Source organism: Chrysochloris asiatica, unplaced genomic scaffold (assembly GCF_000296735.1).
Source record: "Chrysochloris asiatica unplaced genomic scaffold, ChrAsi1.0 scaffold00050, whole genome shotgun sequence".
NCBI lineage: Eukaryota > Metazoa > Chordata > Mammalia > Afrosoricida > Chrysochloridae > Chrysochloris > Chrysochloris asiatica.
Window position 1 is genome coordinate 1490927 of NW_006408568.1, and position 17837 is coordinate 1508763.

The 17837-nt window shown below is 47.0% G+C and overlaps 1 protein-coding gene across 1 annotated transcript in view; it reads right to left on the minus strand.

Moving 5' to 3' along the window:
- Window positions 1–15659, minus strand: part of CD9 (CD9 molecule) — a 42842-nt gene extending 27183 nt beyond the window's left edge. The window contains exon 1 of the mRNA XM_006862667.1: window positions 15589–15659. Coding sequence (XP_006862729.1) covers window positions 15589–15654 — 66 coding nt within the window. The 5' untranslated portion in view covers window positions 15655–15659. The remainder of the gene's footprint in view (window positions 1–15588) is intronic.
- Between the last annotated feature and the right edge of the window lie 2178 nt (window positions 15660–17837).

Consider the following 17837-nt stretch of genomic DNA (forward strand, 5'->3'; position numbering starts at 1 on the left):
TGACTAGGTGTAGTAATAGTAATATGCCCATAGGCATAACTGCCCCATGCACCCAGGAAGTTAGTATCAGACTGAGTTTCCCCAACCTGTTTTTTCTAGGCCCCAAAGCATCAGTCATGCAAAAAACCTCAGAGGTGGAGATAGGGGCCTCTATGTTCATACAGGCTTCAACATTTAAAAACAAGTCAGGCCACCCAGACCTGTGGGCTCTGGGCCTCACCCATCTCCATGGCAACCTCGCATGCCACTGAATGCCAAACCAGCAATGGGCTGATTCACACTAGTCAGGAGGTGGGCTGGGCCATGAGCAAGAACAAACAGGATCCCAGTCCCTACAGCCTCCTCTTCTAATCCTCCTCCTCCAGTTCCAAATTAAGGTTGGAGTTGTTGTCTTTGGAGGTGCAAAGCTATGGGGCAGGACTAGAGGTCTGTGGAGTCCCTTCCTTATCCAGTCCCCTAACACAGTAAAGCAACCATAAACAATCAACTAACTCCACTCCAATCAACAACAACAAAAAAAACTGCCATAACTTGCTTTCATTAAGGATCACAATTAATTCATGATGAAATCTAAAGATACCAAAAGGGCACAATACTGCCTTTAGTTTTATTAGAGACCAGGTGGAAAGCCGCAGAGAATATAAGTCACCCTCAGTGAGTGTGACCGTCCTGGGAGCTGACTGGGTACACACAGTCTGGGGCCACCAGCTCTTCTCTCTAGATATATTCTGCTTCTGGGGTTTCTACCTCTGGGAAACACTCAAATCTTCAGATGCCTTTATCCTTAAAGGCAACCAAGTGTAGTTCCTATACGTAGTAGCAACAGCCAGGTACTGGTTAGGCACGCACATTTGCAGTCCCATTTTACTGCAGTTGTTTAAGACTCAAGGCCCTATTTTAGGTTGATTAGAAACACTGGAAGCCCTCTCACGTTGAGAACTACCACTCTGGGTTTCATTTAAAAATGGATCCATGTGTAGAGCATGAAATCTGAAGGCTTTTGCCTACGCTAGACTCTAGCCTGGTGGTGGCGGTGATGTGCCGTGGAGTCGACTCGACTCATAGCAACCCTGTACAGGGTTTCCAAGGCTGTACCTCTTTACGGGAGCAGAAAGCCTCATCTTTCTCCTGTGGAACCGCTGGTAGTTTCCATCTGTTGACCTTGAGATTAGCAGCCTGATTTGTAACCACTACGCTATCAGAGCTCCTTGGCTAGCAGCTTAATCCCATCTTGTGCCTAGGTTTAAGTGTTCAGATGCCAATTTTTCTTGAATACCTAATGTACCTCTGACAGCTGAACTGCCAGTGAGAAACAAAGTATATGGGAAAATGGTTTGGGGCCACTTCCCCCAAGTGATCCTCAAAAGGAACATTCCAGGACATACTCCTTAATGGTCACCTAGTTGTGATGTCAAGTTCTGGGAGCCTTAGGGTAAACTTTCCTATCTGCAATTGTCCCCTTCCCGCTTTCTGTAACTGTGGCTGTGCCACCAGTCATGGTTGTGGGAGAAAATCCTTTGTTGTCTGTGTCCTATAGAAGGCCATCACATGGAGAGAGAACTTTGGAAATTCATAGTAGTGTCTATGATTTCCCTCCCCCTGGTGATCTGTTTGTCTTGGTCTTATGTACTCCAAGCTTCTGACTTAACAAAGAATCTCTGGGTCTTTTTTCTCCCCTATATCACCTCACCAAGTATGATATGGAAAAATTCTCTCTTGAGGTTCTAACCTCGAAGAATAGCTTTCTAAATACCTGTGCTGAAAAGGACTAAATCCCGGAATGGAAGGATGAGTTTCTCTAAGCTCAAGGTTCCTTGTCCATATAAGGATGAACCCACAGCTTCCCAGCTTAACAAGGGAGCAGAACCTTCCAGCAGACCACCTGACACTCACTGAGCTATGTAGAGGGTGGGGCCAAATCTTCAGGAGTGGGCCTGGGACCACTTTGGGGCTGCTGCCTGTTGGCAGTTAAGGGGGAGGATATAGAGTGAGGTAAGCTGAAGGAAGCAAGAGGTATGAAGAGACAACTGCATGGACCACTCCATACTGAGCTCACTGAGCCCAGGGAGTCATAGTAAATGGTTCAAGTTAGAACCTGCATTTGCCTCCCAAATGTGTATTCGCCACCCAGACTTCAGCCCAGGTGACCCCTCCTCCCACCGGAGCTATAATGACTCAGTGGGCATGCCTCACCCAGCCTCTGGAGCAGGGCCTGTTTGGCAAAAACTTCTCATCTGGTTTCCACAGCCTATGTTTCTCTCTGGACCAGGCTGTTGATATGTATGAAAGTAATTCTCCATCCCAAACCAACCCATACTCTAGGGACAAAGCACATTTTTTAAAGAACACATTCAGAGGCTGATGGTCAAGTTGTAGATTATCTAGCTTTAGGATTAGCCTGACTTCTAGCAGACTTCTCTGTTCATTAGTAACACCTCCAAAAATTTGCTGTTGTTGGTAAGGGCTGTCGAGTTGGTTCTAACTCAGAGAGTCTGTGTGTAGGGTTTTGTTTGTGGGAGCAACTTTCTCTTGCGGAGCAGCTAGAGGGTTTGAACCACCAATTTTGTGGTTAACAGCCCGTTTATCCTATAGAGCCACAACACTCCCCTCCAAAGACTGGAGAAGGGAAAAATAAAACAAATAACAGTAACAACAGAAGAATCACAGCAGCTATTATCTCTTAAATACTTAATCCTCTCGTCTATTTTTTAGATGAAATAGGTTCAGAGATGCTAAGCAGTGCATCAAAACAGACACAACTAGTAAGAGGCAGAGTTCAAATTAACCAGGCCCTTGTACACAGTTCAAAGCTATCTCCTCAATGCATTGTGTTCAGTTACTGCTCAGAAGTGAGAACTTCTCTTGGAGAGAAGGGGAGTGGCCCAGGCATAGCAGATTTGGCAAAATGCCTTGAGGTGTATCTGGTGACCAGGTCCCCATGTCTGGGTGAGACATTTGACCAGGCAACCCATGGCTATGTTCTATGTCTCCTTCCCTCCCTCCCTCTCTTCTTTGCTGAGGCTAAGGTCTTGGTAGACCAGAGAAAGGTCTTGGTCAGATCCTGAAGGGTGGGGGTGGGGGGCAGTGTACCCTGTAGGGGTATCTCTACCTTCCTCTTCTGCTGATATAGAAGCAATGGTAACTCTGGCTCTGCCCCTTCTCTAGAACCTGGACTTGGGGATCCTAGTTGTCTAGAAAGTTCTAGGTATGAGGAATCAATGCTCTTTTAGGTGCTGAGGCCATCCTTTTTGGACTGGAACAGAGTGGATTTTTTTCTTTTGAGTCCTTTTGGTAAATGAAACCCCAAGTTGGACTCCAAAGGTGAGACTCTATTAACTGGGCATCCCTACAAGATTCTTTCCAGCAAAGTACAAAACTGGTCCTCTCCCCAACCAACATTCCTCAAATGGGGAAATCTCTGAGAGGAGCATCTTATAGATCAATGGCAAGAAAGAGCCTCCCAATTCACATTCTGGAAGAACTGAAACTAGAAGACGAAGTAAAATTTCAGCTTTGAGCAATCCTGTGTGATGTGGTTTCACAGACAGAAGCAGTAAGGTATCAATGAATGTGAAAGTTTAGGACAAAATCAATCCCTGAGAAAATTTACGAGCAGTAGTAGTAATAACTACAGCAATAGTCCATCAGCTGACATTTGAGCTCTGTGAACCAGGCATTATGATAAGGAGTTGATTCCCACCCATAGTAACTCTGTGTATAGGGTTTCCAAGGAGCAGTTGATGAGCTTAAACCACCGACCTTGCAGATCAAAGGACTTTGCAGTCTGATGCATTGGCCCACAGCATCACACTAGGACTCCTAAGATGTTATAGTTAGTATTGCCTTTATTATGCAGATACAGACAGTGGGGCTGATGGAGAGCCATTCATTTGCTGTTTCCTGAGGAATGGCATTTCTTACCAGCAATGCCCGCCCACCATGATTCTGATGCCCATGGTGGCCCAGGGCCACAAGTAGGGAAACACAATGTGTAAGTACTTAATCCCTACAATTATTCTATGTCATAAATGACCCCCAGACACTTTTATAGCATCAGGGGAAGGTTTGAGGATGGATATTAAAAATAAGCAAACAAAAAACAATCATCCATGAGAAGCTAGGTCCTGGGGGAAAACGTGAGCCTCCTGGGTGGCCTTAGGATGAGGGAGGAGACTTCTGCCTCTTAGGGCATTTTGTGTCCTAAACACTGGGTAAATTATGGTACCCATAATTCAACATGAAAAAAAAAAAAAAAAAAGTCATGAAATTAGTATAAAGTTCAAAAAAGTGCATAATTGCATTGTAGTATATATGACCTTGTGGCTTCCCTTTCTGGGGGCTCTAGTTTGCCTAGAGGGCCCAGGGTGGAGGAATGAAGGTGGCCCAAGGTAGCCATGGCCTGGAGGTGCCCCTGCTCTTTGGGGCAGCTGTGTTTCAATGTTCGAGCCTGGCTTCAGGCTGGTACAAGATGTAAGGATAAAAGTGCTGCATCAGCTGTTTCCCAGGGAGAAGAGAAATATTTTGAGGCTAGGGTTATAATGAAAGGCCTTGCAACTCCTCCTCACAAGGAGAGTCGGCGTGCTGCTTTCTTTTGGAAACTAAGCTTGTTTTAATGGTGGTGGAAGGGCTGCCTTACAACCTATAAAGGCTCAGAGAGGTATAATAACTTGGCCATGGTCACAGAGCTGGTATATAGTGACATCAGGATTCAAACCAAGGGCTGGCTATCCGCCTCTCCTCTCTGTCACATGCACAGCACATGCCATGTAGAGCTCCAGCTACTCCCCTGTGTGGCTTGCCCCTGGTAGAAGGGAGGTGGCACTGGCCATCTCTGGGGTGTGGTATGGGACTAAGGGCCCATAAGCTTTGGAAAGCAATTCTGCTCACCACTATGCCACCAACATGCCTATAAGCATTTTCTCAGCACTACTTTCTAGAAATTAGGCAGCTACTTTGTTTGAACAAGCTCAAGAGTTGAGAAATCCTCCCAAGGAAGAGTCAATATCCTTACTCTGACTTGGTGGCTGTTGTAAAAGGCCACCCAGTTGGTTCCCACTCAGAAGGACGTTTTCTGAGGCTATAAATTTTTGTAGGAGCAGAAAGCCTCATCTTTCTCCCTTGAAGAAGATGGTGAGCTTGAACTACCAACCTTGTGGTTCTTAATCCAGAGCTTCTCCTACAGAATCACTGAACTCCCTACTCTGCCTTAGAGAGAAGTAAAGGTTTGGCTAATATGGTGTGTTGGTTAAGTCATTTGGGGCTGAGGAGGTGAGGAGCAGGGCCCCCCACTCTAACCCCGCCCAAGGGAGCCTCTTTTTAAACAAGAAATTTCATTCCAATTTTCCACTGCCTGGTTGCCAGCCATGTAGCACACCCCAGCCAACCCATAAATCCTTTTTCTGCTGAAAGCAGGCATTCTGATCTTAACCAAAATCAACTGATGTGGGAGATTGTTTTGGGGATGTTTTGCTTCAAATACTGAACTACCACACGTTTGTTTTCCATTGTGTATGTTTCACTAAGATGTCTAGCCATCTTGTGTCCTCTTTTTCTCTCACACACACACACTCTCTCACACACACATATACACACACTCTCTCTCACACACACAGTATACACACTCTCTCACACACACATATACACACTCTCGCTCTCTCACACACACACTCTCACACACACATGTACACACTCTCTCTCTCTCAAACACACACACTCTCTCACACACACTAAGCTGTGTAGATCAGTTGGTACTTGTTCCTCTTGAGAGCCAGTTACTGCTTGCCCGCATGCCCCGAGTGGTGGGAGGGAGGTTCCCTTCTTTCAGAGTTTTTCAACAATGCTATATGGTGTGTGGATTGGCAGTGTAAGCAAAAGGCACCCCAGAACTGTTTGGTTGAATGGCCCTTCTCCCCATCATGGGGGAAGCCAGCAAGGGGCCAACGAACCAAGGTTCTCAAACTACTCTTTCTACTCCATTGACTGCCCGTTGCCCCTCTGCTGTGATCCTTACCTTCATTTCTGGTCTTGTGGTTATTAGATGGAGTCCTAGTGGTGCTGTAGGACAAGCACTGGACCACAAGGACAGTTTGAACCATAAAGTTGGTGTTTCAAACCCACCAGTCTCTCTCCTTGGAAACTCTATATAGGATCGCTGAGTCGGAACCAACTCAACAGCACTTGGCAATTATCAACAATTATTAGATAGCAAGCACTCAAAGGAGTCTCTGGGTGATAAAAATGGTTCATGCACTTGGCTTCTAACTGAAAGGTTAGCAGTTCAAGTCCATTTAGAGGTGTTTCAAAAGAAAAGTCTAGTAGGCACCTACTTCTGAGAACTCAGCCATTGAAAACTGTGTGGAGCCCAGCTCTACTCTGATACACAGTGGTAGCCATGAGCTGGAGGTGACTGGCTGGCAATTGGCTTACTGGCTTCAGCACTCAGATATTTGCTATCTCATCCGATGCCCTAAGCACTATACCTGAATTCCCTCACTTAATTTCATAAGTGACCCATGAGGTAGGTCATATCTTGCCTATTTTAGACCAGAAAACTCAGGCACAAAAGTAGATTGTCTCAGTTCATACAGCAAATGAAGTGCAGAGTGGGAACTTGAACCCAGAGCCATCTGATTAGAAAGGCCCATCTTTTCAATCATTTTGCTAAACTGTCTTTTTGATCTGCCTCTGTGATCTCAGAGGCAGAATTTTCTTTTTTCATTTCTCTCTTATGGCAATGTTGTTGTTAGCAATTGTCAAGTCGGTCCTGACTCCTGGTGACTGCATGCACAACAGAGTGAAATGCCACCCAGTCCTGCACCTTCTCCACCCCTGGTTGTGGAGCCTTAGGATTTTCATTGGTTGATTTTCAGACGTAGATCACCAGGTCACTCTTTCGAGTCCATCTTAGTCTAGAAGCTATGCTGAGACCTGTTCAACATCATACCAACACTCAAGCCTCCACTGTGGTTGTGCATGAGGTCCACTGGCTGGAAATCGAACCTGGGTCTCCTGCATGTAAGGCAAGAATCGTACTACTGAGCCACCACTACCTCCCCCTGCAACAGCAATATAGTATCCTATTTCAAAAGTGGCATCTTCTCTCCATATTGAGCCCATCTACAAAGGGAGAGAGCCCTACCTCCACCCCAACAGGAAGGCACTTTCAATGACCACCTGGGCTGGAGGTGCCACCTGAACCTGGCCTCTCTCTCAGGAAGCCATCGATGGACAAGGTCTAAAGAAATAATCAGCATTCCTCCTGCTGGCCTCTAGCCCAAGAGCTTCATCCACACCCTTGCTTCACTGGCCTGAAAGTCAGTGTGGACACCACCAGGGCTGCTCTGGGAATCCGATTCCCCAGAGAAACTTGGCCCGATTTCCTCCGATCCTGCTTCATTACTGCTGCAAGGTGGTCAGTGCAGCTAGGGCTGCGTTTGCCCCTGGTTCCTGTGCCCACAGAGAGGGCCATGGCCCATCAGTCATCCTGATTCTTGCATCTTCTATATAACAATGGCATGAAAGTGGAGGCCAGAGCCTCTTGTCCTTTCCCCTAAGCACTATCCTGCCAGCACACAGCAAAGACAACGGCTTCAACATAGGTCTCTATTACAGCAAGGTTCCCAAGCTCCATCACTGGGTTCTGGGCCATGAGAATGGTGCCGCTTCCCAGTATAAAAGACAAAATGTTCCTCCCCAGCACTGGAAGAGAAGTCAATTTCTATGTGAAATTAGTTTTCTGGGTCTCCAAAGGGTTTTCTCTGGTAGAGAATTGGTGCTATGATTTGAGTGAAGTGCAAGAAAGTTGAGTATAGAGAGATTTGCCAAGGTTTGGGGAGAAGAAGCTTTTAACCTCCACTCCCACATCACACTGCATTGGGGAGATGAAGGAGATGTTTTAATGGTATCTCCCATCTCTGGAGTCAACATACCTCTGAAGGAGTGGAGGTGGGTGAGAGGATGAGAGGGTGCGAGTGCCTCCCTACTCCTAAAACACCCCTCAGAGGCGGGGCAGTGAGCACATCGGCACTATAATTACTTACAGGGAGGTTAAAGGTGATTTCCATTCAAACCGGTAAATAGCTATCTTTCAGAAACACCAAATTTCTGTTAATTTGAATGAAAAACAAGGAGTTCACACATTAAGTCTGAGATCACAAATGGTATAAAAAAAATCTTTTAAAATTTTAACATCTGTTTTCTCATTTATCATGCCATTTATCTTTGATTACCGACTCAAATCCATACAGATTTAAAAATAAAACCAAAATGCTACAAAGCATCAAATGTTTTGAATTCAATGAAACACATCAATTTACTTTTTACCCCGCGTCAAGGATTTTTCCTTATGACTAATGCATTGTGTTATTTCTGCAGTTGGGCACAGACACAACTCAGACCAGTTCTCCCTCCTCTTAGGGACTTCAGAGTGGGGATGGGACTTGCCCAGGTCTGAGAGGTGTTCCCAGGAACTTGGTGCATTTGGTAAGCTCCAAAGGCTTACTTTCCTAATGGAGCTTCCCTACACAGTATCTGCCAAGAGGATCCTTTAAATCCAGATTTCTGATTCTTCTCCAAGTCAGTAGTCCTCAAACCTTTCCACCAAGGGGCCTTTACTAGAATCAAATTAATATGGGAACCTCTCTGGTAGCATAGTAGTTATGAGTTGGGCCGCTAACCTCAAGGTCAGCAGTTCGAAACTACCAGCTGTACCGTGGGAGAAAGATGAGGCTTTCTACTCCCGTAAAGATTTACAGCTTTGGAAATCCTATACAGGGCCACTATGAGTTGGAACCTACTCCAAGGCATACCACCTCCAAGTCAGACAGCTTCGTCTTTCCTTGCTGGGTAACTAGGTGGCTGATCAAAAGGCCAAAGTCCCAAGTGACCCTATGAGATCTTGCTCTCTTCTCATAGTCCTCAGGGGCAAGATCTATTGAGGTGGGTTGAGCCTTCTAGCCTGAATTTGGTGGGAAGAAGAAGACAGAGACAGAACTCTGTAGTTTCTGAACAAAGACAAATCACCCAAGCTATGGAGAAATCTAACTCAATAGGCAAAATTTGGCTGGAAGCTCATAAAGTTGGATTCTTCATGTAGACTAAATACTGAACAAAACTCATTAAATTAATCGAGAGCTCAAAGCCACTCCTTGAGCAATGATTAAGATGAACATCAGAGTCAGGCTAGGTGGGGAGGTGGCTATCCACACAGTAATTTTGGGTTCTCTAATGCCTTTCTCGAAGTTCCCCTATTATTACACCATGTGGTCCTCAGGGGTAGGAGGGCAGCCTGCTTCTCATGGCAGAGCATGGATTCAGGACAGAACAGGAGCTACCAGAAACTGAGGGATAAAAACCAATATTGGGGTGGGGTCAAACTTGAGGTCTATAGAACTCCAGACAAAAGGTAAAAAAGTGAATGTAACACTTTTATAGAGGTAGATAGGATTCTCCCAAAAGGTTAAGATATCTTGGATGACAGCATACAGTTCTTAAAAACTGTTCCCAGCTAAGTGATTTTTTTTTTTTTTTAAGGAGGGAAAAAACCCACTGGATGGATTTAATTATAAAATTACCTCAACTAAGGGCAGGCTGCTGCTTTCCACAGCTGCATGCCATCACTTGATGGAAAATAAGAATGTCCTTGGACCAGCATGACTTTTTCCACAAATAAAACAGGCAAGTGATCTGCAGTCAGAATTCAAAAACAAAAATTTTTAAAAATGTTTTAAGAATATCTATTTGGTCTTTTTAATTCCTTCAGTTGCAAGGGACTTCCGGAAGAGAGCAGGAGTCCCTGTCTGGCACAAATAGTTAAGTGCCTGACTATTCCCTGGAAGGTTGGTGATTGGAAACCAAGCAGAGGCACTGCGGAAAGACAAGCCTGGTGATCTGCTTCTGAAAGCTGTGAGCTTTGAGAACCCTAAGGAGCAGATCTAGGCTACACATAGGGAGTCATCATGAACTGGAATTGATACAAGAGCAACAATAACAATTGAGTGCATAGATCTGACAGGCTCTTATACAGACGTTCAAACCCTGAAACGATGAAGTCATTGCTCTTCAGTATGTAAGAGTTAATTCAGTAACTAACTGCTTCTGCAAGTTTTGGTAGAAAAGACGTGTGGTAAGTCCAGATAAAGTCCCGCTTCTTTATTTTTCCATGTGAGGGGAGGGTAAACACTGAATGTAAACATGGATGTAAGATCTCTCTCAGGCTTCTTCTTCTCCCCAACTCGAAATACATCGTCTACCTAGAACGCACAGCCAACAAGGCAGTAGCATGACCATGGAAGCCAAGGTAATCTAGTGACCTCAAATCCTTTTACCCTGACAGTCAAACACACCTGGGGAAGAATTGTCAAGGTTGGTGTTCAATAGAAGACAAGGTGCTTTTCTTAATCTGAGCTATTATTAAGTTCTGAACCGTATGAGCAATTCCAGAAGCCACATTGCATCGTAAAATTGAACTGAGCAGGAAAACAAACAGAGACAGACACAGGACATCCTGCTGTGTGTTTAAGAGGGAAGCTCCTTGGCTAACACTCTGCTCAGAAGGAAGGAGTGAGGAGGACACACAGTGGTGAAGCTGCCCCTCCATTAGGCTGCTTCTCAAAGAAAGCAGTTCCAAATTGAAGTCTTACCCAGCAGCCACTTCATTTGGGAAAAGAGCAGGGGAGAGGGGTCTAGAATGGTGCTATTGGCCACTTTGAAAAACAGGTGTGTGTGTGTGTGGGGGGTATGTGTGTGTAGAACCTCCTCTCCTCTAAAGATCAGGAATCAGATCTCGATCATCACTGTGGAAAAAGTGGGGACAAATCCTCAAGATTCTGGGCGGGGAGAAAGTCTACTTTCCTTAGCAGATACAGACACCTAGCCCGGCCTCACCCTTCCCCATAGCTGCCAGCTTTAGCACACACAGCCAGGTTTACTGCCCGCTCAGGCTGTCGGAATGCCAGAAGTTGGAAGCCATTTTATGCCAAGTCCCAACTCCTTACTCAGTTCCAGTATCAAACAACTTTCGGGCCAAGCAGCAAGTTAGGTGGCAGGGGCTTTTGCTACCACAACCCAACTTGGTCTGTACTCTGCCCAGACCCAGAATTCTGCTGTCACAGGTCTCTCTGTCATACAGTTTTATTTTTACAAGTGGGGCTGTCCCAAAGTCAAACGGGTAGCAATATGTGAAATGGAGTCAATGTTTTGATGCAGGACTTGCAGATTTGGGAGTGGCATGAATGAGGTTGGCAAGGGTGCAGGAAAAGAAGGAAGAAAAGGGAGGAATGTGTGCAGATTTGGAGTGCTGCTGGCATTGTCTGTGGTTGAAACTTCCACACCTCTTAGGAAATTAATCCCACCCTCTCTTACTGCTTCCATCTATTTTCAACCAAGAAATAACAATAGCTACTATTTGTTGGAGTCCTGGTGTGGTGCTGTGGGTTAATGCACCAGACTGCAGCCGGTTGAACTGCAAGGTCAGTGGTTCAAATCCACCAGCTGCTCCTTGGAAACCGTATACAGGGTTGCTATGGATCGGAACCGACTCGATGGCACTTAACAACAACAACAACAACTATTTGTTGGAAATTTGCTATGCATCAGTTCAGGGCTCTGTTCGTATTTACAAGTTGCTTCTGTAAGGGCCAAGTGACACCATTTTTTGTTGGGAAAAAGAGACTGCTTGCTATTTTCATCTGTGAGGGAGCAAAGGGGCAGAGGAAAGTGGGGACTGGCTCTTTTGATACAGCCAATCATTTCCATCCTTGGCCCTGGGCTCAGCTCCCTGCTGGCTCATTTAGAGGAAGCCCTCTGGTACAGGACTTGAGGGGGTGGGCAGTGGTGGACGGAAAACACACATTCCTGGCCCAGCCTTAGCCCAGGTCTCCTTGAAATAGTTGTGTTGTCATCCTGACATCAGTAAGATGTTTTTCCCCTCAATCTTTTTTTGGGGGCATGGGGGTGGGGGCTGAGTGGGTAGGGAGGTCTGAAGGAAATGCAGAAATAACTGAAATAGAGCTGGGATGTTTAAGTTTTGGTATGCTGGAAGAACAGAATGATTGCTGGTTTGGCTGTGGGTGTCAGAGGTCCTACTGGGAAAGGGCAGGCGCCTTATCAAGTATCCTGAAGAAATGAGGGCCAAGGAAGTGGCAGCCACCCAACCACCCCACTGTTGGGTCCGTTGCTCATGGGGCAGGTCCTTGGCCCCTGGCCTCACAACTACTTTTCAGAGTCCATAGTAGATTGGGTCTCTATGAGCAGATTAGGTCTCTATGAGTCAGATCTACTGAGTAGCCCCTGAGTAGATTCCGACTCACAGAGACCTAAATAGGACAGAGTAGAACTGCCCTGGAGGGTTTCCAGGGAGGGGCTGATGGGTTAGCAGCTGAGCGCTTAACCACTGCACCACCAGGGCTCCCGTCACAACTCATATCAGGTCTCAAACGCCAAGTTTATAAACTGGTCTCCAGGGAGAAAAAGCAGTAGTGAATTCACAATCATCCATGCAGTCCCTGAGATCCTGGAGCTTCTCTTCAAAGTTATTTTTGAGAATTTGTTCTCACCCTGCTTCCATTTCCACATAACAGCCAAACCCCGCTGGGCCAGGCAGCATGTTGTAATGGACAGTGTGCTGGACCTGAGACCAACCTATGTGTATATATTACCCTGGCTAAGTCACTTAACCTCTCCGAGAATGAATTTCTTGATCATCAGTGAAATGAGGATAGTGCTTCCTGCTGTAGCTTTATCATAGGTCATGTTGCATGGGAAAAGACAGGACTTGGTAAACTGTAAAACTCTGTATACAAATGGATCACAATATTCCTTTATCCCATCATCTCCCTGGAGACAGGGCTTCAGCTATACAGACTCCAGTATGTGGTAGCAGAGCAACAGGTAATTCAGGAAAAGAGCAACTGTTCACCTGCCTACATACACTAGTCCATCATCAGATCCCCTGGGTGATTTTGTGATAGAAATGAAGAGGACTGTAGTCTTGACTGGTCTCTGACTAGCTGTGTGACTCTGGGCAAACCAATCTCCCTTTCTTGACTTTCAGCGTTCCCACTGTGAATAAAGGGGCTGGCTAGGATGACCTCTAAAGTCATCTCCAACTCTAAACCCAAACATTCCAACAGTGAGTGACTCTGCTTCAGACTACATAGACCACCTAGTCCAGGCAGGGCAGCACGGAACACAAGAGAAGAGGCAGGTTGGGGATAGTACCAACAGACTGCATGCCAGCAGGCAATAGACTCTGAGTCCCTGGGTCAACATGCTTGACTGTTAACTGAAAGGTTGGAGGTCTAAGACAGCCCAGAGATGACTTGGAAGAGAAGCCTAATACTCCACTTCTGAAAAACCAGTCACTACAAACCCTACGGAGCACAGTTCTACTCTGATGCACACGAGGTCACTGTGAGTCAGAGTTGATGATAACTAATTTTAGGCAAGAGGCTAGAGGGATATTGAGGTGGTTTTGGAAGCCTCCCATCAGACTCTTGCTTAAGTCATGGGACAGGTGTGTGTGTGTGTGTGTGGAGGCACTTTGTGACGGTCTGTGGCATGGTCCCTGTTTCCCTAACCCCTGGAGCCCAGGCAGATAGCTGAGGACTAACAGACTAGCCTAGAAAGGGGGAGTGTGCTAGGGTGGTGAGAAGAAAACTCCTCAAAGTACAAGGGTGGGGTGGGGTGGGGCCAGCCAAACATTCTTTTCTGGTGCCAAGGGTTTGGTGAGAAAAGGCTGCTTAGCTTGGCAGCCAGCTAGGACATAATGGGAATACCAGCAAGAGGGGGTGCCCATGGCAGCTAGGGTCTCCCTTACAGCAGTCAAGAGCTGAGCAGGGCCACACCTTTGTATCGCTCTCAGTGTTTGTGTGGGTTGTGGTGCCTTGCAGGGACAGGCCAGTTTCTGGACAAGTGCTTTCCTACCAACCCTTCAGATCCAGGAGGTGGTTGGAATCTTTGATTTGCCCCAAGGTTCCTGGGGGACTCCACTGACCAGCACTAGGGGAATGAGCCCATGCTTTGGGACAAGCCTGTGATGGTGAGGTCTCCACCCATGCACCAGCTCCCTCTTCATAAAGCTATTTTCTCAGCCATCTCCCTGGAGAAGGTACAGGACTGCCTTTCCAAATCCCTGCCTGCTCCAAACCCAATACAACCCAACACCACCCATGGCCATGGAGTCAATTCCAACTCAGAGCAACTATATATATAAAACAAGGTAGAACTGTTTCCCAGTGTCCCAGACTGTATATCTTTAACAGAGCAGACAGCCTCATCTTTAGCCCCTGGAGTGACTGGTTGGTTTGAACCGCTGATGTTGTGGTTAGCAGCCCAACACTCAATCCCATACACCACCAGGGAGCCCCTTCCTGCCTCCAGAGAGGCAAACATTGTCCACCTGTGTGCAAGGGAATTGGCCTCGGAACCAGGACACAAGCAGGTGACCTAATTCTTGCTTCTGTCCTTGGGTAGTCCCTCAATCTCCCAAGGGAAGGTGTGGGGTGGACGCTCTCCTTTTCTGTTGACTTCGCATTTACAGTAGCTGGGTGTAGGTGTCCTAGGGGTTCCTAGCTGAGTACTGTGATGTTTAGATTATTAACTGGCCCTTCCACCTTGCTGCTGAGTGAGCGGAGGTGGGGGTGGGGTGGGGTGGAACGTCGCCAGAGGCCCTCCTGGGTGGGCAGCGAGAGGGCCCCACCTGATACCTCCCGGAAATGGAGAAACATAGGACTCAACCCACTGGAGATGCTGATAGCATCGGCCTCTCCTCTCCCCAACTCTCCGGGAGTTCTCTCGAGTTAAGATACTTATCGCCCTTCAGAAAAACAAATCAGGACAAGCTAGTCTTTCAGGTAGCTTCGAGGGAGCTCGGATTTTCTCAGGGCTTCATATTCAAAGTCTGAGAGAATAGGGTCCTTCGAGATTCCTCCTCCAGCGAAGAGGGGCCGACTCTCCACTTTGTTGCCTACCCAGAATAGTCGAAAAACACCTCGGTCTCGACTCTCTCTAGTGTAGAGAGATCCCGACTGGCTGCCCGCTTCCCTCCACAGTAAAAGTGCCAACAGCTCTTTGCGGAATCCTCCCGGCGCCAAATCACGCAGAGCGCCCACATCGTCCCCTCCAGACTTCCCAAACCACTAAGGAGACCTGTCACAAACAACACCCCCACCCAATCCTCTGGGACTTGAAGAGGGGTGCTCCGTTTTCCCTGCCGTCTTCCCCACCCGCTTGGAGGGGTTTGGGTGGGAGCAGACACAACCCTAATCCAAATCCCTCGGCAAAGGAGAGGGCCAGGGCAGTCTCTAGAGTCCCCATCCCACTAGCGATCACCACTTTCAAACAGCCTTCTCACTTCGGAGGAGCACCCCCCAACGCGTCCCATCAAAAGTACCCGCCCTGCCCGTCTCTGGACCCGAAGGAAAGCCAGCTGGTGGCCGCAGTGCCCTTTCTCTTCCCGCCCAGTGTCTGCCCGGCTCGGGCAGTGCCAGCTGTCGGCGCCCCAGCCGCGGACAGTGTCCCAGGGTGCGCGGGCTTGGGTCCAGGAACAGGTGGCCCGGGGAGGAGCGTGCGGTAGTCGCGCTCACTCACCCAGAAGATGAAGTTAAATCCGAAGAGAAGGTATTTGATGCACTTGGTGCCTCCTTTGACCGGCATGATGTGGCCTAGGCTGGACGGGTGCGGGACTAGATTGTTCTGGCGGGACTAAGCGTCGGACAGAAAAGCTGTCTGTAGTCTTAGAGTCAGCCTCCGGGCTGTACTTTTAAAAAGTGCCACTCCTTACGGTGAGCGCCGGGTGCGGTGCGCATGTGCAATGGGTCCGTCCCGCTGACCCCGCCTCCGATCCCACCTGCCCCGCCCACCCACCTGCCCCGCCCACGCCCTGCGGCCCGCACCACCCAAGTTCCTACAAACTCGGGCTCCTGCCCAAATCCGAACCGTTTCACACATTCCCCTCTTCCCTCGGGCTCAGCCTTTTAACTTGGAATGTTTTCAGAGTACCACCGCCCCCCACCCCCCCATCACTTTTACCTAGGAGTTATAGGAAAACTTGCCTTTCCGGTTCTTCTCTTGTTGATGCTAGGCTTCCTGCTGGACCCTCTACTCCGGTAGACCCTTCCGGGTCCTAGGGGCTAAGAGGGTCCTTGGGGCTAAAGACCTTTTAGCCAAGGAGAGATGCCAGGTGATCTAAAACTCTTTTGGCTTTGGGTTCCTTTTCGAAGGTTGCGAAGGACAGTTCCCTGGCCTTATTTCTCCCCTGGGCAGCTCCTTGAAACTCTTTATTCATTGAGCATAATCTATTGCCACACCTTGTGGAGTAGGCAGGGGTAGTTACCCAATAAGCACTGTCAACCCGGATTTACTTATGCTTAGTTACTCCTCTGTAGTGAATGGCTTCACGCTATGTGGATTTGTGGTGAACAGTGTTATGACTGTGTAACTTCATATGAAAGTATTCACTACAGATGAGCAAATAAATACAAGTAAACCAGTATTTTCCTTGCTTCTTGGGTACTCTGTCCCTGTCAAAGGTTGTAAATTTGAAGAGGCTTTGATTAGGTAGGTGAAAAAGAGGAAGACCCCCAACGAGATGGATTGGCCAAGCATCGATGGACTCAAGCGTGGCAAAAATGGTGAGGTTGGCCCAGGATCGGACATTGTTTCCTTCTGCTGTGCTAACAACAGTGGGCTTGGGAGAGAGAGAGATGCCAGCCGTACCTAGAAGTGAAATCTTTGATGTGGTGAGCAAAAAAGTGAAATTATACACTACAGATGAGTAAATGAACACAGAAAACTCATTTGGACTTTGTTTATTGTGTAATCCCATCCTGGGAGTTGTTATAATGCAGTTTAGTTGGGTCTCATAGAGACCCTGTATAGGATTTCTGAGGCGCGACTAGTGGGTTTGAACCACTGACCCTTCGGTTAGCAATCCAGTGTTTACCCTACAGTGCTACACACAACAGGACGCCACACTGGAAGTAGGAGAAATTGTTATATTGTTGTTGCCTTTGAGTCAGTTCTGACTCATAGTGACCCTGTATAGGGTTTCTGAGGAGTAGCTGGTAAATTTGATCTGCCAACCCTGTGGTTCAATTGGACTTTGCGGTCTAGTGCTTCTAGACCTACTGTGCCACACAGGAGGAATGATAATCCAGGTTAAAAGACAGATCAGAGCTGAATGGAAGTCATTATCCAATACTAATCACAGACTAGTAATCTGGCTGAGGTTTGCCAGTCTGGGAGCATACATCTCTTCGATGTGTCGTTTCGGTTCCCCAGGGGAAACAGTTTGTAGTCATTTGTTGCTATGACTCTATGATGCCACCCTTTACACCCTCTGTCCTGTGTCACCTTTGATTCTGTCACCACTGCCTTTTTACTACTCCAGATGCTGAGTTCTGGGCAGGCTTCCCCTCAACTCAAAACTAGCTCAGTACCCTTCCATTGTAGAAATTCTTAAGCCCTCCTTTCATTCTCACAGCTGGATGAGGATATTTCCTTTCTTTTGAATTCCCAAATTCTTGAATTTATTTTTTCAAATGAAGTTTCCCTTGGTGTTCTTTCTTATGAAAGCAAAAATACACTCCTTACAGAAATGTGAAAAAATACCAACAAGCAAGAAGAGAACAAGATTAGAAATGTCACCTACCAGAAAGGAATTCTGTAGCTCTGATTTTGCTGTTTATTGTCATTAAAAATATTGCCTCATTGATTCATTCATTGATTTATTCATTCTAAAACGAGTTTAAGGATGTGTCTTATGACAGGTATTGTTTCTTAAGGTTTAGGAGCTGGTTGAAAAAAAAAAAAAAAGGGATTAGATCTTGTTTCTGCCT